General features: G+C 35.1%; 1 protein-coding gene across 1 annotated transcript in view; it reads left to right on the forward strand.

Annotated features, from left to right (window-relative positions):
• The window catches only part of LOC149535492 (chaperone protein ClpB1-like), a 111,022-nt gene that overhangs the window by 20,637 nt on the left and 68,383 nt on the right, over positions 1-22,002 (forward strand). Inside the window, exons 2-7 of the mRNA XM_089806148.1 lie at positions 6,414-6,927; positions 7,547-7,716; positions 7,820-7,965; positions 8,061-8,214; positions 8,482-8,663; positions 8,812-8,832. Of these exons, the coding sequence (XP_089662274.1) occupies positions 6,414-6,927; positions 7,547-7,716; positions 7,820-7,965; positions 8,061-8,214; positions 8,482-8,663; positions 8,812-8,832 (1,187 nt within the window). The remainder of the gene's footprint in view (positions 1-6,413; positions 6,928-7,546; positions 7,717-7,819; positions 7,966-8,060; positions 8,215-8,481; positions 8,664-8,811; positions 8,833-22,002) is intronic.

A 22,002-nucleotide genomic window follows, 5' to 3' on the forward strand; every position in this document is an offset into this window, starting at 1 on the left:
CTTCATTGCATGGAAAATTCTAATGAAGCTACATCTTGGATCAATAGCTAGCCATGCATAGACCTCAATCATAGTGGAACATGTTAATCTAGTTGGTGTGCCTACTGCTAAAGATATAAAGAAAAAGAAGGAGCACAACCAGGCAATGTTGGAAATTGCCTCTACCCTCAGCTATGTAGAATTTGATGACATCAAAGGATGTGACATTGCATTCAAGATGTGGGAAGCCCTATCAAATATCTATGGAGGAGATAAAAATGTCCAAAGAGAAAAGTCAAAAAGCCTTAGAGGAAAGTTTGATGACATGATAATGGAGGAAGGTGAGAACATTGCTCAATATGCCTCCATAATAAAAGAAGTTGTAAGTGCAATTAGAAGTGTTGCTAGTCATTTAGATGATAAAATTGTTTTAGCAAAGTCTTAAGAACCTTACTACCTATCTATGTTATTAGTCTTAGTTATTTAAGAACTAAGGAGCATACCAAGGAACAAACTAAGTCTTGAAGGATTAGTAGGAAGACTTATTGCATTTGAGTTATCCAACTTTGATAACTACAAACTTGAGCATCTGGAACCTGCTTTCAAGGCCAAGTTGTTGTTGAAAGACTCTAAAGAAGTGAAACCAAAGAAGAAGAAAAGAAAGATAAAATATGCATCTAGTGACAACAATATAGATGAAGAAGATCTTGAACAACTAGAAGCACTGCTAGCTAGAAGATTTCATAGAGGAAAAGGTAAATTCAAACATAAGTTGCCTATCATTTGTCTCAATTACAATGAAGTTGGTCATATTGCAGCAAGATGTACACAAAAGAAGAACTATAGTGAAGGAAACAAGTACAAAAATAGAAGAGAGGATGATGGCAACGATTACAAATACAGAGGAAAGAAGTGCTACATTTTTTAAGAAGATGATTTAGATGAACATGATGATGAGGTAGTCTATGTTGCTATGAAAGATGAGTCAAATGAAGATGAAGCAACAACACTAGTAACTTATGTGAACAAGAATGACAAATGGATAATAGACAATGGATGTTCACATCACATGATAGGAGACTAAAGGAAGTTTGTTACCTTAACCTAGTATGATGGAAATAGTGCTAGATTTGGAAATGATGCTCCATGTCTAATAAAAGGAAAAGGTTCCATTAAGCTTACAGAGAAGATTTCATGTGATAATGCATATTAAGTTGAAGGTTTGAACTATAATCTATTGAGTGTGTCATAGTTAATAAATATAGGTTGCAAAGAAGAATTTGAAAATAATACTACCAAGATCTATGACATTGATGGAAATCTAATAGGAAAAGGAGACCAAACTAGAAGTAATCTATTTTACCTAGATATGGAGGATGTTTTCTATCTTATTGTAAGATTTGATAATGTGTGGCTATGGTATAAAAGGTTATGTCATGTCAACTTTGAGAATCTGATCAACATCAGCAATATGAAGAAAGTTAGAGGTTTTCCTAAATTGAAAAAGCTTGATAATGCAACGTGCAAACAATGTCATCCAGGAAAGATGACCAAGTCAAGCTTTAAAAGAAAAACCTATACTTCCAAAGAAGTATCAGAGTTAGTTCATACTAACTTATGTGGTCCAATAGAAGTACAATTACAAAGGAGACAAATATATAATGTTGTTTGTTGGTGATTACTCTAGGATGATGATTGTGATGTTTTTAAAGAAAAAATTTGATGCGTTTAAGATGATTAAGTGGTATCTAGCTAGGGTTAAGAAAGAAATAGGAAAGAGTCTAAAGTGTCTAAGATTAGATAGAGGAGGAGAGTTCACATCAAAAGAATTGAGATGTTCTGTAGTGATAAAGGAATCAAGAGACAAACTTCAACACCAAGAACCCCTCCATAGAATAGAATTGTTGAGAGAAGAAATAGATATGTGATGGACTATGCCAGAACACTAATGATGGAGAAAAATGTTGCTCTAAAGTACTGGAGAGAAGCTATAAGTACAACTATCTACACACTAAACTGAGTACAAATCAAGAAAGGTACAAATGTAATACCTTTTGAATTATGGTATGGTCACTCACCCAATGTGAAAAATTTAAAAGTATTTGGTAGCAAATGCTATATTCTTCAGGATACTAGAAATGGAAAATTTGATGCAAAAAGTGATGAAGGGATATTCCTTGGTTATTCTACAAGAAGTAAAGCATATAAGTTTTTAAATACTAACACCAACAAAATTATGGAAAGTGCAAATGTAAGTTTTGATAAATACACAGAAGTTCATGATGATGAACCCATCAAAATACTAGAGGAATTCAAATCATTTGTATACTTCTATGAGGGAATGCCAGCTGAAGAAGAAGCTACCAGTCAACTTGGGAATTAGCAAAAAGTTTTAGTAACTATTGAGTCATAGCCAATAAATGACAAGTTGCATTCAAATGTCGAGTTGCAGAATGAAGAAAATAAAGTTAGCACACATGACAGAGATGCTGAGTTACCTAAAAGAGATATACATAGTGACTCTGAAACTAAAAGACCAAATGTAGAAGTAAGGACAAAACCAAGATTATCCAAGTATGTCAAAAGACATCACTCTACTGAACAAATTATTGGAAATAAGGATGCCAAACTAATGACAAGAAACAAACTAAGGAGTGAATCATGCTTGTTGAGTTAGATAGAACCCAAAATAGTGAGAGATGCACTAGAAAATGATGATTGGTACAAGGCCATGGAAGAAGAGATTGAACAGATAGAGAAAAACAAAACTTGGAGCCTAGTTCCAAGACCAGCCAATAAAAATGTGATTGGAACTAAGTGGGTATTTAGGGAAAAACTAGATGAGAATGGTGAAATCACAAGGAACAAAGGAAGACTAGTTTGCAAAGGGTATGCTCAAGAAGAAGGAATAGATTATGGGGAAACATTTTCCCCTATTGCAAGAATGGAAGGAGTAAGAACATTACTTGCATATGCTACCTACAAAGGATACAAAATCTACCAGATGGATGTTAAGTTTGCTTTTCTGAATGGTATATTGGAAAATGAAGTCTACATAGAACAACTAAAAGGATTTGTGGATGACAACAACAAGGATATGGTGTGTAAACTACATAAAGCACTCTATGGGCTAAAAAAAGCACCAAGAGCATGGTATGAGATGCTTCACAAATATCTTGTGAAGATTGGATTTGAGAGAACTAATGATAACATCAATCTATACATCAAAATAGAAAGAGGTAAGGACATACTATTATCAAAAATCTTTGTTGATGACATAATATTTAGAGGTAAAGATGTTGTATGCGAGGATTTTTCCAATCATATGAAACATGAGTTTGAGATGTCAATGTTTGGTGAAATCAAGTTCTTTGTTGGCCTACAAGTCTGTTACCCAGTCAAAGTACATCAAGGAGATACTAAAAACTTTTGGACTGCAAGACTCAAAACCTATGAGTACACTTATGATAACAAGACATAAGTTATCAAATAATGATGAATCAGATGAAGTGAATTAGACACTACACTAGTACATTTGAGGTCATTTTTCGACCAAAATTTTTGACCATTTATTAAATTGGTCGGTATGGAAAGGGAAAATATGGCTTTTTTTAAATCTATTCCTGTGTTGGTCAAAATTTTGACCAACATGAGCTTAATGTGTAAAAAGGGCAAATGCCACCCATTTCATTGATTCTATTCAGCTTTAAGGCGCGCGGGAGTTGAGGAACTAGAGCTATTTGACCAGAGATCTGCTCTGATGGGTGCATTGATCTTGAATTTATTTCACTTTTTTTCTGTTATCATTCAGTTCTAGAGAAAATAACATCAGGTTAGGGTTTACATTTGTTGGGAAAGAGCTACATTGCACGATGTGAGCTATGGCCTAATTGGGGCTCGATTTGTTAAAATAGTATTGATATTTATTTTTTGGCAGTCGATGGGTTTTATACAGAGTTAAATTCATTATGATGTAATAATTTAGAATTCTTGAATCATTGGATATCGTAGGTAGATTGGGGTTTCATCCAAAAAATTTAAATTTAGTATTATGCTATAAGATACCTCATGTGTTGGTACCTGATGTTGAGACTTACATGTAGGCAAGTGTCTCGCAGAAGAGTTATCACATTCATATGACAAAACAATGAACCATACTATAGCTCTTACATCTACCAAATATGGTGTTAGTAGAATGAACATGCTCAAAGCTTGCTTCTCTTGAGAAGTACTGCTTATGAAGAGAAACTCTTTTGTCTACATATTTAAAGCAGGACAGGTGAGTCACTTGGATCACAAATTTGGGGAGCACAAGCATTCCTTTTATTTATCTTATCAGAGAAAGAAGAATGAATCTTGACAAATATATAATGCAGATTGTAGTTATTGGGACAATCACAATGATGCTATTTTTGCACACAAAAATGCACCAGCAGAACATTACAGATGGAAATCTATATATGGGAGCTATGTTCTTCAGTCTAGTCCATATGATGTTTAATGGATTTCCAGAATGTCAATGATAGTTGGCCACCTTCCAGTTTTCTACAAGCAAAGAGACCTCCTATTCTATCCAAATTGGGCTTATGCATTACTAGCATGGATAGTGAAGATCCCACTATCTTTTCTAGAAGCATTGATTTGGGTTTCAGTTACATACTATGTTATTGGCTTTGCACCAGAAGTTGAGAGGCAACTCTAAAACTCTGTATCTTTTCTCATATGCAATCTTGGATGCATAAAAGTCATTCTAATCCACTCACAAGAGGTTTAATAGTTCTTTGTGAATAATACTGTTTCATAGATGTGAGAGAAATAATAAGAAATATAATGATTTTAATCTTAACTATTATACATCACTTGCTGTATTTATAATACTGTATTGAAGTGATTCTTTTCAACACCAACATTCCATCTATGGTCAAGAGATGGACAGAATAATTAGTTCTTCAAATTACTTTACCTAAACAATACTAAGCTCAGGCCTCCTTAATTTAAACAAAGCGCTTAGTAATGATCTTCATGATAATTTCAAGAACACAAAAACTGGTCTGTTGTTGTAGCAGATAATTTGGAAGCTCACAATGTATTATTTGCAGCTCAATTCTACCTCTTATTTACCAAGTTCAATGATCCTTACTTATTTGTTAGAAGTTGAGTTTAGAAAATGTTACACATTGAAAAAAATAGATTCATGTTGTGTAGCTCATGCTTATGATGCGCTGTACTCTGCTAGCTAGTCAAATTTGTATCCCCCACAACAGCCAGTTTTGGATTTTGTAAATATTTTATTTTAATTTCCTTTTAGTTATGCAATTAGAAACATGTTAGATGAGCAAAGAGATTTTTTTTAAACTTTGAATTCTATATAGAAGTGTGCACAAACATGGCTCGATTTCTTAGGCAGAGGTGAAATCAATCTTGACGCTAATAGTTTCTTCCTACAAATCATCATCTGCTAAATCTTATCAATACATATTTGGGCCTTGAACTCTGAAGTGTCCTAGTTTTTCTCATTCCAAGGTTTCTTCCATGCAGACGGCAACCAGCATTTAAATGCAAGCTCATTTTATTCAGTTGTCTATGATCATTTTGATGTTATTTGAGAAAACAATTTTACTTTTTCCCCCAAAAATTAACTTGTTGAAACCCGTCAGCTAAAAGATCTTTGTTCCACAAACTGGGAAGGTAGATAAGTGTTGATTTCTATTAATTACAAAACCCTCAACAAACCACTACAAGAACTATTCACTCCATCTAATTGATTGTCTCCTTGAACAACAATAGACAAAAGACTCCACAAAGATTGTTTGTGTTGTTATGTCGTCAAATTCATGCACAACATGCCGATGTATGATAAACATCTTACAAAGCTAACCATGTTGATGATATTTCAGTTATAGTGCTAGCTCAAAAGATCATATTACATGTTAAAGAAGCCATCCTTAAATTTCTTTACAGCATAAAAATGGGTGTGGGGAGTATTGAGTGGGTATTGGAAGGGAGTGAAAAAACAAGAGTTTGGGACAATATTTTTTGAAACTAGGAGGATTCTTTAGTATGTCATGAATGCATGTGTTGTGATTCAATTTCTCTAAGTGAAGCCCACATTCAAGAAGCCAGCCACCAAAGGTAGAAGACCTCTATGATCACTACTCAACATCTTTACTTACTAAGATATTATATGATAGAAGAATTAGTCATGTTGTTTGAATACAAATAAACCAGTGGTCATCAACCTGTTAACCTTCTTGGACTATGCCCTTTAAGATGAGATGTTGTTAAATCTTCACTAATTTTGTCCATGAATTGATACTACTTAAATAGAAATATTCCTTTGTCTATGGGGAACATTTAAAGCAGACAACCTTTAAAAATCATTAGTCCCACATATTTTGGCTGATTAGGAATATAAACACCTTCAATCATTTAAGGGAATGGACTCACATCATGTAAGTCTCAACATCATGTATATCCCGATTCTCATAACCCTACTCCACAAGAAAATCCCCCCAGCACTGCTTTAATCAAATGCATCAGGTGTGCACAATCGAGACAAAAGAAGAAAGGAGATTCTCATTTGGCTGTAGATCATCTTATTCTAGGATTATTGGAGGATTCACAGATTGTGGACAACTTTGAAGAAGCAGGCATGAGTGCTTTGGGTGTTAAATTTGAAATTGAGAAGCTGAGGGTAGAAGGAAAGAATTCGGAGACTACCTTTGGTCATACAAACTTCCAGGCTCTGAAGATCTATGGATGTGACCTGGTGGAACTAGCTGGGAAGCTTGACCCAGTTATTGGCAGAGATGAAGAGACCAAGAGAATCATTAGAATTCTGTGTCGGAGGACGAAGAACAATCCAGTGCTAATTGGAGAGGCTAGTGTAGGAAAGACTGTTGTGGTGGAGGGACTGTCTCAAAGGATTGTTAGAGGAGATGTGCCAAGGCAAGTTGTTTTTTGCTAAACAGGTTCTTATTTTTAGCAATTTTGAAGTAAAGAAAAAGCTTAATAAGAGAGGAACATTTGACGTTTATGCCGGTCTTTTTATTTTTATTTTATATACCCTAGGGCATCCTGTAGGATAGATAATAGTAAGAATACATTAGTACTTGTAGAAGGATTTCATAATCTATTTTATGTCAGTTATATTATTGTTCAAACTTTACATTCAAATTTTCCTTTGGTGGCAATATATACGTTACACTATTCTGCATGGCACACCTCTTTCTAAATTAGCAATTGACAGTTCAAATGATGCAACACTATGCCCCCTTATATATTACTACAAGCTGAAATTAATAACACTAAAGCAACTTGCACAAGCTATTCTAAGCTCTAGATATCTGGTCAGCATGATTCCTTGTGCATTCTGGTTAAAGATTGGCACGTGTCCTTGTAAAATAGTTTTTCCTTTGTAAGCTAACATATAATAAAATGTTGATGCTTGGGAATATTTAAGTAGTATTAGGATAGGGACTGGCATTAAATTGCAATTTTTGCAGTTGGTTTGGGACTTCATGAATTTGCACTTTGACATTCATAAAATTTCTTTGGAATGTTGTAGTAATTTGCTGGAATTTAGATTGATAGAATTGGATATGGGAGCCCTAGTTGCTGGAACAACATACAGGGGTGACTTTGAAGAAAGACTAAAATCTATTTTGAAGGAGGTGGATGAATCCCAAGGAAGAGTCATTCCTTTTATTGATGAAATACATTGGGTTCTCAGTGATGGTGAGTGTTTTTTTTTTATTGTTTTCTTTCTCCATTTGATTAAATCTAAATATGTATCATTATAATTAGTTTTCTTCAATTTGACAAAGGGGGTTTGTCCCAGGACATGTTGAGGGTTCAATGGATGCTGCTAATTTATTGAAACCAATGCTTGCCCGCGGCCATCTGAGTTGTGTGGGAGTAACTACACTGGACGAGTATCGAATATACATAGAGAAAGATGTTGCATTCGAGTGCCAATTTCAAAAAGTTGGCCCTTGATTAATTTTATTGGTGCATTTTATTTTCAAGTCTGTATCACTATAGGATCACAAATCACCTTGTGAGTAGATTATCTCAACAAGTGTCTTTGGCAAGTGTACGTGGCTGAACCAAGTGTGGCTGACACAATCAGCATTTTGAATTGTCTGAAAGAAAAATACGAGGATCACCATGGTGTGAGGATCATGGACAAAGCGTTAGTGGTTGCTGCCCAATTATCGAGTCATTATATAACTGGTAAGTTCTTCAAATAGATATTCATATGATTTAAGTGGTGATAGAAAAAGATGACATTGTGTGGCAGCTCTTTAGATATGAGATTTTATCATAAATGGACAGAATTTTGATTTTAATCAAGTGATTGTGTATAATTAATTACTTGATTTTAAAGTATAAGAAGTTTGTTGAAGCTTGAGACACTAATTTTCATTGAGTAGAATGCAGCCATTTTGTGGGCTTTGTGAAATTGATTAATTATTGTTTTCTTGTTTGGACTATGAACAGACCAAAATCTTCCTAACAAAGTAATTGATCTGATTGATGAGGCATGTGCAAATGTGAGAGTGCAATTAGATAGTCAACCTAAAGAAATTGATGCACTTGAAAGGAAACAAATTCAATTAGAAATTGAGCTCCACGCTCTTGAAAAGGAGAAAGATAGAGCAAGCAAGGCTTGGCTTGTGGAGGTTAGTATGGAGATCTACCTTTCTTTTAAAAAGACTGTTTTGCTATATTGCATGAGCATTGTATACACACATAGAAAGAAAAGATTACTGTGGTATGCAAGGGATTTCTATAGGATAACATATTGTTCTTATTTTTCAAATTCCATAGGTTCAAAATGAGCTTAATGAGGTTAGAATGTTGGGATTTAATAAATGGTTATAAGAAGGTATTAATGGCCATGGATGAACTACCCACCAAATAGCATTGTCATTGTCATATTGTGGTGAGCATTCATATCTGTAAACAAATTGGGCACCAACATTAGTAGGAATGATCATGAGGGAGTTCCATTGTTTAACATTCAACCTCACAAGAGATGGTCTCTTGTGAATCATTCCATGTGAAAAGATGCATCATATAGATTGATTTCATTCAATAAATGTGTAGTTGATTCCCAAAAAAGTGACATCTATATCTTTCAAAAGTTATGCTACTAAATGTTGGGCTCGATCTGGCATAATGAGCTACTTAACATTCCTCCTATGACCTTATTCTAAATCTCTCTAGGATAGATGTTTATTATTAAATCCATTCTCTACTTTGCATGTTATATAGCAACTTGAGGTCTCCCTTATTGCTTGCATTGTGGTAATAGCCAGTGTTTGTTTGTAGAAAAAGGGTGAAGTTGAATTCCTTTTTCTAAAGAGATGAGCTACTTACTACAACCTCTCACGGGGAAACAAGAAGTTGACAAGCACATTAGGGATACATTGGACAAAGTTCTGGTTCTTCATTTTGGAAGGGCCACAGGTATTGTCTGCATGCAGCTTGATGAAATTGTAATATTTCCTCTCTAATGCCACCAACTACAATCAGGCCATCAACCCCTACCCACTACTCAAAGAAGAATGACTAAAACACAGTGGAACTATGCTTCTAGCTCCACAGTCACCGTGAAAGATCTGTAACTTTCATAATAGTTCTCTAATCTCCAAGATACATTTGTAACCACCACCTACTGCAATTAGAAATTTGGAAATCCCTGTGATGCTATAACTATCTATTTTTCCATTTTCAAAATTGAATTCTATTTTTTGTTTTTGGGATAAGGAGCTTATTTTAATCACATATAATCTCAAGGGGCATTAACCATCATATAGGTTAACCATTTGCAAATTTTATAGACTCCTATTCAACTGGTACACTTTATTAACAAGAACAAATTTCCACAATCAGTCATAGTAGAGAGATGCATATTCTAGATTCAAATTTGTTTTATCTCGTATAGCTCTTCTCATCTTGATGATGGATCACTGAGTGTGATTCGAAATGTTGATGCAAAAATGTGGCACACAATCGAATCCAGAATATGCATCTCTCTGGTACACTTTACTTTTAGTTGTATTTTGTTTTTAAGAGTGCTTACAAGTTCCATCATTGCCTTATTCTTTATTTATGAATTGTGTTTTTCATCATCAAATGTTTTGGTGTCTTGAAATTCATGTTCTATGTCATTAGCCCATGTGAAATGACTAATAAGATTGCTCATTTCAATTTCCAATACTGAAGGTTCTTACTCTTCTGAGTTACTAGAGTTGAAGAATAAGTAATCTTCTTTTCATCAGGGTGAATTTCATGTCTGTTTGTTTCTTTTATTAGAAAATATCTAGAATCATAGAATGACTTGTCTGTCTTGGGTTTAATTGTAGCACTAATTATATTTTTATTAAAAAAATAATTTTTTTCTTTCAAATGATTTCATCCCTTTGACTTGAAGAAAATAACAGCCTAGTTCCAAACACTACATGGTTTTCTTAGCCTTTGATGAGTAGTTGCTGATGCACAATGAATTATGGAAAACAGATGTCTGACACCAACCACAATTTCATTCTGAAAAGTGAAAATTATTAGTTGGGCCTATATAATAAAGTTTCTTGTCTGTTCATTTACTCTTTTATTTTTGATTAATAACTTACTCATTAAAAATTATGCAGATCTTTCACCTCCACATTTTACCCCTCTTGTGATCTGTGTCTTGCAAAAGTGCCTTCAAGTTGTCGAGTCAAGTTCCAAAAGTTAGAAGCTTGCCCGCCGGACAATGATTTCATTCTATGTAGCCAGTGTGATGAACTTTCTTTTGTAGGCTTAGGTGTGTATTTGTTCTTCCTCATATAGTTCATTCTAAGTTTGAAGTTAGATCCTTATGTTGACAAGTGGATATTTCCTCTCACAGGTTAATTCAAGGTCATTATCTTTCACAATTGTGACTACTTTGCTTCCAAAAATCAATCAAGTATATCAATCTGATCATGGTTTAGAAGATTTTCTTTGTTAATGGAGTCCATTGAGAAGTTTGCTTCATTTTTCCCAAGGCATATTATCCAAAGAGCAAGTGAGATACAGTTTGGAATCAATAGATACTCACTTTTTGGGAAAAGGAAATCCTACTGTTCAACGATCTCTTTCCCAAGTGCTGTCACTTGTAGAGAATACAGATTGTGAGAGGAAATCTGGTGCAACAACTGCATTTGCATCCTCCATAGTATCTACAATGCCAGAGGAAATAGTGGAAAAATTTCCTTCCCTTTTTACATTATGCCATAAAGTGTTTGGAAAGAACTTTTCTGTCTTGTTGGCTTTGTTGTGTGCGCATAGAGATCTTTTTGGTAGAATTGCTGAGGCCTGGGATGATTATTTCTTATTGGGTCTGAAGCTTGCCAAATATTTTTATCAAACAAGTAGAGATAATGGTAATCTCCAAGTACATCATGTTGATAAGCAAAACTCTTCTTTGGATGATGGGTTCAAATTTTATCAAATGAGACATAAAAGTATAGAGAAGCAATCACTGTCTGTTTCCATGGGTGGTGGATGTTCTAATGATTCGGCTACTATAGCTTTTGTTTCTTTTATCCAATCCATACCATTCTCTATTTTTTTTATGTTAAGTGAAAATTGTTATCAATTAAAGCTTTTGAGTTGCGTGTACATGAAAGCCATTCTGGAGGCAAAATTATGTCAAGTTTCTTTTGATTACATTAACATGCTACAGTTGATTTTGCATTGGATTTTACAAATAGAATCATCATTGAGCAAAGAGGCAAACTCAAAAGAGCAACTAGAAACTTTCTTTTCTCTCTTAAGGCATCTTCTGATTCATGCTATAGAGGGATTCTGGAGTGATTATTGTATGGATAGACTTGATGCTAGTTTGGATATGATGTCTATTGAAGAAATCATTCACACAATTCTAGGTCATCCTGTAATAAACATGTTTATACATAAATGGATGTGTTGTTCAGTGTCAAAGAATACCAAAGGCTTAGAGAATTGTGATACAGAGCATGAGGACTTGCATTGTGATCAATGGCAGACAAAAACTGATCAGCCAAATTGGAAGATATTTTTGGGTCTACGCAAGGATAAGCTTCATGTATTTGATAATGGCATACTCAATTTATTGATGACCCTGATGGATTTTGTGTCTTCCCAGTGTAAAATCAATCGAGGTCACACCTTAAATCAGTGGGAGTCATATTGCAAAGCCATTATAGCATCTTCCAAACCTCTCATTATGTAGTCATTTGCAGTATTTAAAATTGAAATTTCTAAAAGAATGAAAGGAAATTCTTACGAAATATCTCCTTTACCTTCATTTTATGTGCTTTTTGTGTTAAGTCCATTTGTATCCCCTTTCAGTTTACTTGAATTAGTGCATTGGTTATTTTTCAATGACATCTATGAGCGTAAGGAAAATGCAACCTCTGTTCGACACCCAAATATCTCTTATTTGGATATTGGACTATATTTTGGGACTATAGCTTTTGATATGTTCCATGCTTATTGCAATCAGGCTAATGGAGATGCTTGCATTTAGAAGTTTTTTTGGGATTTGGAAGGTCAAAATATTGATCAAAATTTAGTTAAGGAAGTTTATGTAAAAATTGTTGAAGTAGCCATTAAACAGAATCAGGCCACCAACCCCTGCCCACTACTCAAAGAAGAATAACTAAAACACAGAGGGATACTCTGTTTCATTTCAAAATAATAAATTTACTGTCTCATATTTGTAACATTCTTATTCATGAAAACTAATATAGTTTAAAATTCAAGTTTAATTTATGTTTTCAAATAGGAGAAGGTTTTGCAATTTCTCACCTGGACCCTATCAAAGTGATTTGTTAATTTGTGTTTGGCTGCTTATAAGTTTTCATCTCCAGTAAATCATTATCCTAAAGTTGTTTGCATTATGTGAAGATACTGTATCATTCTAATATTACTGTTGGTTGACTGTGGGAACTTGGCTTCCACTGTGATAAAATTCAAGGTGAATGTCGTGCTAAATTTGCATGCCACCTAGATTGTTTTGCTTGGGTCAAGCGTGACAGTTATCTACCACAAGGTAGCCAGGGCCTAAAGGTGCTAGTTCTGTATATCAAAACACTGTAACTTCTAATAGTTAAATAGTTTCTATATTTAATCATTTGTGCTTGGTGAATGCATTTTATGCCCAGCTTGAAATTAAAATGGAATTTATCCTTGGCTTAGACTGTGCGAGTTTTCCTTTTTCACATATATGCCAAAATGATTTTTTTCGTTAATTGTAATTTTAATTCTATGAACCTCCTCTTCTTTTCCCTTCAAGATCTTGTGTCTTACCGTCTGACGTTTCAAAATAGTGGGCATAGTCTTATGTATCTTTCCTATGTTTGTGGCAGCAGTAACACTATAAACAAAAAAATTGTCATTGATTTTGGAGCTGTAGTTTTATTTTAGACTTGCAGAACCTCTTCATCTAGAAGTAGAACATCCCTGATCCAAACTTGGCAGAAAGTGTACATTTCATTTTACACGTGTTCTGGAAGGTTACTTTTCAAACAATTTTATCTCAAGATGCACTTTGCTTAATGGATAGAATGCACTATGAACCTTTTAAATTGGTAGTTTCATGAATCTTGATTTTGTTTTAAAATAGGATAACAATTCAGTAGATGTCTTGTTTGAGATTAAAATGGTGGGTATATGTTTAATCTAGTTCTGTACTGTATTGCCTACCAACTTTCTTCAGCACACTAAAAAAGTTCTTTAAATGGCATTCTCTACTTTTTGTTTTCTACATGTTTTGAGTTTTTTATTTTTGGTGAATTGCTATGAAAGGAGATTCCTCCCATTATATTGAAAGAAAGTAATTTGATTAGAATGACTTCTTGTAATTTGGCTAAGATCATAATGTGAATGCCTTGAGTGATGTCTTGCAATCTTTTGATCTGATTAGGAGAAAATAGATTTCATTGAAGTTTATAAAATAAGCATTTGTTTGCATGTTATTCGTTGCCAGTCTTTTCATCAAAGTGATGCATGCATCATGTCTTCGCTCTTGCTTGCTATTGAAATGCATCCTCAACTAGGCCTCCTTTTGAATCTCTTCTCAAACCAGCAAGTGTCATCAATGCCACAAACCTATAGACTCGATTCACTGTGTTGTTGATCACTCTTCTACCACATTCAAATTTGTTGAGTGATTTTTATTTTGTTTAGTAGATGTATTCCTATTTTAAGCTGTAGACAATGAATCAGAAATAGACTTGGCGAGCGTACTTCAATTGTTAGCTTGGCGAGCTGACTTGGGGAGCCGACCTAGCGATCTAACATGGTGAGTGGGCTTAAAGTGGCAACTTGGTGGGGCAAGTTGGCGAGCTAACTTAGCGAGGCCACTTCAAGATGTGACATGGTGAGTTGACTTGGTGAGCAAGCTTGATGAGTAGACCTAAAGACTGACCTTGATGAGGCACTTTGGTGGGGTGACTTGATGATCGAACTCAAAGAATCAACTTGGCGAGCATACTTGAATAGTTGACTTGGTGGGGCAAGTTGGTGAGCCGACTTAGCGAGTCCACTTGGTGAGGCGAGAGGTGAGTCGACTTGGTGCGATGACTTGGTGAGCTGACTTGGTGAGCAGACTTAAAGACTGACCTTGATGAGGTGCTTTGGTGGGGTGACTTGATGAGTGAACTTAAAGAGTCAACTTTGTGAGTGTACTTGAACAATCAACTTAGTGACATGACTTGGTGGGCTGGTTTGGTGAGCCGACCTGGCATACGTACTTGAACAATAGACTTGGTGAGCTAACTAAAAGAGTCAACTCATTGAGGTGACTAGGTGGGAGTGACTTGGTGAGCTGACCTGGAGAGTTGACCTAGGGGGTGGGCTTGGTGAGAAAACTTAAAGAGTCGACTTGTTGAGTGCACTTGAATTGTTGGCTTGGCGAGCAGACTTGGGGACTTGGTGGGACATGTGGGCGAGCCAACTTGGTGAGGCGACTTGTTGACATGAATTGGTGAGCTAGCTTGGTGAGCTGACCTTAAAGAGTCAACTTTATGAGTGTACTCGAACAATCGACTTGGTGACATGACTTGGTGGGCTTGGTGAGCCGACCTGGCATGCGTACTTGAATAGTAGACTTGGTGAGCTGACTTAAAGAGTCAACTCATTAAGGTGACTCGGTGGGGGTGACTTGGTGGGCTAACCTAGAGAGTTGACCTAAGGGGTGAACTTGGTGAGCGAATTACTTAAAGAGTTGACTTGGTGAGCATACTTGAATTGTCAGCTGGGCAAGCTGACTATGGGAGTCAGCCTGGCAAGCTGATATGGCGAGTCGACTTAAAGTGGTGACTTGGTGGTGCAAGTTGGTGAGCTGACTTATCAAGGCCACTTGGTGAGGCAACTTCACGAAGCGACTTGGTGAGATGACCTACTAAGTTTACTTAAAGACTAACCTTGATGAGGCACTTTGGTTGGGTGACTTGATGAGAAAACTTAAAGTGTCAACTTGGTGTGCCGATCAAGTGAGTTTACATGGTGAGCGAGCTTAGAGAAGCAACTCTATGGGGCAACTTCGTAAGCACACTAAGTGAGCCCACTTACTGGGGCAAGGTGGTAAAACCACTGGGTGAGTCAACTTCGTGAGCTGACTTAATGAGTCAACTCGTTGAGGTGACTGGGTGGGGGTGACTTGGTGAGCTGACTTGGAGAGTTGGCCTAGGGGGCAGACTTGGTGAGCAAACTTAGAGAGTTGACTTGGTGAGTGTACTTCAATTGTTAGCTTGGTGAGCTGACTTGGGGAGTCATTCTGGTGATCTAACATGGTAAGTGGGCTTAAAGTGGCAACTTGGTGGGGCAAGTTGGCGAGCCGACTTAGTGAGGCCACTTAGAGACATGACATGGCGAGCTGACTTGGTGAGCAAGCTCGATGAGCAGACCTGAAGACTGACCTTAGTGAGGCACTTTGGTGGGGTGACTTGAAGACCAAACTGAAAGAGTCAACTTGGCGAGCATACTTGCACTAGTGCATTTGGGTTCATTTTTTGACCTTCATTGATCAAATTTTTGACCTAATTTTTGACCAAATTTGACCAACCCATTGGTCAAAATTTATCTGGTCAAAATTTATCTGGTCAAAATTTTGACCAACTCACTGGTACATGATTTGTCTCAATCATATAACTAATTATATATTTTTCATATTAGTTATTGTCAATGTTTTTTAGGCATTCTATAAAATAGTTCACATGCCTTGCATATGATATGACATTTTGCATGCATCCTGCACTCTCTCTCATTTGGCTAATGATGGATTACGTAGAGTGATCTGAAACCATGATGCTAAAAAACATACAATCAAATCCAAAATGAACTTGCACTACAAATGGATTGTGGAAATCTGATATTGCTAAAATTGCATGCATGTCTACTAGGACAATCACAACTTAAACATATATTTGTCCTAGTAGACATGCATGCAAAATTAACAATATCAGATTTCCACAATCCATTTGTAATGCAAGTTCATTTTGGATTTGATTGTGTGTGTTTTTTAGCATCATGGTTTCAGATCACTCTCCGTAATCCATCATCAGCCAGATGAGAGAGTGCAGGATGCATGCAAAATGTCATATCATATGCAAGGCATGTGACTGTTTTATAGAATGCCTGAAAAAAAATTTACACCTACCTATTGGTAGAAATTTCTACCTTCATTGGTCGAAATTTCTACCTTCATTGGTCAAAAATTTTGACCTTCATTGGTCAAAATTTCTACCTTCATTGGTCAAAATTTTTGACCTTCATTGGTTGAAATTTCTACCTTTATTGGTAAAAATTTCTACCTTTATTGGTCGAATTTTTTTCCTTCATTGGTCAAAATTTCTACCTTTATTGGTCAAAATTTTCTACCTTAATTGGTCAAAATTTTGACCAATTCCTGGTAGAACTTGCACCATGGCTATGGAGGTTTTTTGACCAACGTATTGGTCAAACTTTTGACCAACCAAAAGGTTGGTCAAAATTTTGACCGAAAAAATTCTGACCAATGGGTTGGTCAAAGTTGGTCAAAGTTTGGTTGAAAATTGGGTCAAATTTTTTACCAATAATGATCTCAAATGTACTAGTGCTATATAGGTCAATGATTGGTAAGTTACAATATGTTGTGCATAGTAGACCTGATATAGCATTATCTATTGGTATAGTTGCAAGATTTTCTGTAAATCTAATAGAAAATCATTTTATGGCAGTAAAGAGAATCATGAGGTACCTAAAAGGAACAGATGAATTTGGCCTATAGTATAAGAGGAATGAAAAATTAAAGTTATGAGCCTACACTGATGTAGATTGGGGAGGAAATATAGATGATAGAAAAAGTACCAATGGAGGAGCACTCTTTTTGGGTAGAAGACTAGTCACTTGGACTAGTAAAAATAAAAGTTGTACCTCGCAATCCACAACTAAAGTAGAATATGTTGTTGCTACCATCAAATAAACCAATATTGTATGGATTAAGCATCTACTCAAAGGTATGAAAAAAGAAATAATTGAGCCTATGATACTCTATTGTGATAACACAAGTTCCATCAACATATCAAAGAATCTTGTGCTGCATTCAAAGACAAAGCATATAGCAATCAAGTATAATTATGTAAGAGAGCTAGTTGAAGACAAATAGGTGAAAATGGAATATGTTAATTACAAGGAATAAATTGTTGACATCTTCAAAAAACCATCACCTAAAGATGCATTTGAATATCTTAGAGGTAAGATAGGGGTGATACCCCTACCCAAGGCTTTTTGAGCAAAAACAAGACTACCGTACATCAAATAGGTTGATTGTTGAAATGATATAAATTGACACAGAGGATACTTACTTCAAGATTTTTCTTGAAGTAATCAAAGTGCTAAAATTCCAAAATAGTCACAAGCAAGGTGACAGAGGGAGAAATTGGAAGTTACTACAAATGCTACATTTGCATGATTAAGATACTGAGATAATATGTCTTTGGCATTGTTGTCAAAGAGGGAGAAATAGAAAAAATTGATCAAATAGATGGAGAAATCTTGAGGGATAAATTGCAGAAAGAGAGAAAGAAGCAACTAAGAGGGAGAAGATCAAGAACTTAGAGGGAATAAGCAAAAACAATTTCAGGATAAAGATCTATCTTTTAAGAGGGAGTAATAAGGTAAGATAAGAAGCTAATAGTAAGAATGCTGATAGAAAAAACAAGCTTTTCTTTTTGGCATTCAACCTTATTGTTTTAACCTAGTTAATTTGTAGGTAACTTGGTTGATCAGTTTTGTATGCCATCAATTCCAAAGAGGGAGATTGTTGAAATCTGATTGAAAGCATCATTATTGAGAAAGGGAGATTGTTGATGAAGAATGTTTTCAATCATCATTTTGCCATTGATGTCAAACCTACTATTTTTTGGAATGAAAATTTCTTATAAGATCCAAGTACTATCACTTAGTTGATTGATGAAGAGGATTTAATCAACAAGATGTAACAACAACACCTAAAGGAAAAGTTGAGTTATGATAATGTAATGAAGTACAAGGATCAATTAAGCCAATGATAAGATGATGTATTAATAATCTACTTGAAGGTACAGAGGTTGGATACACTTAGAAACTTTAGAAGAATAAATTAAACAAAATTGTCAGCAAAGCTTCACTAAATTCATTAGTGGGTGTTGAGAAAAGTTGGTTCACGCTGAGTAGAAAAATAAATACGAGCCGAATAAAAGCAAATTCTAGTGTATGCCAAGTGAATTATTTGGTGCCAAACAAGTTTAGGCGCTAAGCCAGACAAAATGTAATATGTGTTGAGCATCAGTAAAACTTAGTTGATGCTGAGTGAATTCACAATTGGTGCTGAGTAAAAAAGTAAGTACCAAGCATCAGAAGATCAATAGTGCCAAGCTATTGCATTATTTGAAAAGTTAAAGATTCACCAAATCTGAGTTGATAAGTTTGTTATCTTGAATTTTGTGAACTAGGTGGAAGATAAAGATGATGAGCTGGTGATACAAAATTTGAGGTTAGCCATTTTTAAGTGATTACAAGTGTATTTTACATGAAGTTTCTAGAAGAAACAAGATAAAGGGTAGATCATTGTATCTAACCTATTCCATTCAAACCCTAATCTAAGCAAGGGATATTTGAGTGGGAAAAGAATTCTAAATTCCTACTTAAAGAATTACTAGTCATGAAGCAAAGTAAGTGGTTGGCAAGAGAATTTTCTAAAGTGTGTAGAGAAGTGAAAAATGGAGAAGGTCAAGAGGACCTAAGGGAGAATAGAGTACAAAGACTATGCTTTGTCAAGTGACCACAAGAGTGACTATATTGGCATAATGAGAAAGGAGACTCATGGAGATAGAAGCTTGAGGAGTGAAAAAGCTATTAGAGTTGTAGAGACTAAAAGCCAAGAAAAATTGTAAACTAAATTGAGATCTAAAATCTACAAGTGAAGTTGTAAGTCATATCAAATCAAAACCCCTTATTGTTACTCTCTAACAACTATATCAATCAGGGAGAAATCCTATGGACTTAGGTTTGTCTAACAACCATTGAGAAATAATTTAATAGAGTGGCATTCTAAGTGAATGTTCTAAAGTCCTTTAACTAGGCTCACTTCTAACAGGGTGATTGAAATCCCTTAACTGGGTCACACTTAACAGTGTGTGTTGTAACATTCAATAGGGTTGGCCTTTCATAGGGCATCACTTTAGAAGAGTGAGAAAGAAGTTGCATGTTACTGGTGGTTTTTCCCAAATTGGGTTTCCATGTAAATCACTGTGTTATGTGTTGATCTTTCATGACTTATTATTGCATGTTGATTTATCAGTAACTTGCTAGATAGATTATTTAGCTTGGATGTATGAATTGTTTAATGGGATCACTAATGAGAAAGTAATATATTGAGAGGGTGGGGAGGTGTGTGAATTAAGATCTATAAACCTTTAACCTTTTCTAACAAATATTCAATCTGATAACTTCACCACAAATATTTATCTCAATAGTCTCATAAATCACATAAACATTTACTTTAATGATGAATGTGGAATTAGTTATGTTACTTTAATTTACAATATATTGTGATAGAAGATTAGTGATTACCAAGTCATAGAGGAAGTAAGGAAAACTTTGAATTGGCTTAAAGATATTAATATTGATCATGCACCCCCCCCTCAACATCCTATATCTCCTAATAATTCCAACATATCTTAGCCAATGGAGGGAACAATACTAGTTTCCACTTCCTCAATAAGCACATTACCCATGTCTCCTTTAGAGAGAGGGGACAAGGAGGGTTAACTAAAGGAGGAGAGGACATATCATGTTTGGGGATTTTCGATACCCAACAAGAGGAACCCTTCTCTAAGTATTTCTCATTGAATTTAGTCTCCTTTGAGTCCTTAATGTTAAGTTAATTAATGGCATGTTTCCATTTTTTCATAGAAAATCTATTAGAATGACAAGGAGTTTCAACAAAATTTCACCTTAGAGTTAACATTATTGGCATTTTTGTTATCATTTCTAAGGGTTTGAAGTTTAGAGGTGTTGGAAGTGTGATGGGAAGTAAGATTTTTTTTTTTTTTTGGGGGGGGGGGGGGGGGGGGGGTGGGGGGGGGGGGGTGTGAATCATGATTTATAAACCTTTTACCCTTTCTAAAAAATATTCAATATGATAACTTCACCAAAAATCCTTATCTCAACAATATCATAAATCACATGACCATTTTCTGCAAGATGTAATATATATAACTACTAATCACATCTATGAAACATATAAGAAAATTATCAACACACAACATAAAGATTTTGGTTACCCAAAAGCCCTCCAAGGTGAAGGTAAAACTAGGGTGGGGATGACACCCACAAATCTTCACTACTACAGTAATAATGTTCACCTATTAGGGATATAAATTTGATTACTTCTAATGATCTACCCTGTGAGGAGTTTGACCTATTAAGAGCTTACAAGACTTATACAATCTACCTTGATTGAAGGATTTACAAAGAACTTACAAGACTTATACAATCTACCTTGATTGAAGGATTTACTTATACAACTAAGTAAGAACTTTTTAAAGAGATTTACAAAGGCTTGCTAGGACCACTTTGTTCAGAGATTTACCCTTGAATACTTTCTAGAATTTATTAGTACCTAATCCTTTAGTTTGTACTTCAAATATTGATAATGAATCTCCTCTTTACAATCTCTAATCTGATCTCTAATATGATATATCTATATTCTACCCTTCACTACTCTCCTCGATCGCTATGTCTAGTTTCCCTTCACACTTTTCCTCTAGCATCCAAACTTGGAACCTCTCTCACACACACAAAATTAGGGTTTGCTTCCTCTTTTTATAACCACATGTAGAAATTTCTAGATCAAAATCAATGATTTAGATCTCTCTCTTTTTTTGCATAGTCCTTCCATTTTTTGGATTTACTAATCACCTTGCATAGTGATTAATGATCCATAGAAGAATGTGTGATCACCTTCATAATTGACTCCTTCAACAAATGCATACATCTCTAGATAAACAAAAATGTTTTATCTTGGTGTTTGTTCCATTCCAAATAATTATTTCAAATTTGGTTTACTTAGCACTTGAACATTCTGACGCTCGGTCATGTCTAATATTTATATTGTCGCTCAGCCTCAATATTCTTTTCTTATACTATATGACTCCACATCTATATGCTCAACATGAGCTAGATATCTTAGTCTCTATTCTTCTTAGCACTAGTATGCACTCAATACTTACTAACTCAACACTCACTACTACTCAGTTCATACATGAAATATATACAAGTCTAATTACAATGAACAACCTATATAGGATGGTTTGATCGTAGTGATAACTAGCCAACCCTGCCAAATATATGACTAAGTGTTTGACACTAATAGACAACATGATTTAGGGATCAAAAAGAGCTAGGGTACTCATCCTTATTCTTCTTTATTTTCTCAAGGGACTCCAACATGTGAGAACATCATTGGACTTCACACTTTTGAAA

This window comes from Cupressus sempervirens, chromosome 10 (genome assembly GCF_028749045.1).
Source record: "Cupressus sempervirens isolate cs-2001-9-10 chromosome 10, ASM2874904v1, whole genome shotgun sequence".
Lineage (NCBI taxonomy): Eukaryota > Viridiplantae > Streptophyta > Pinopsida > Cupressales > Cupressaceae > Cupressus > Cupressus sempervirens.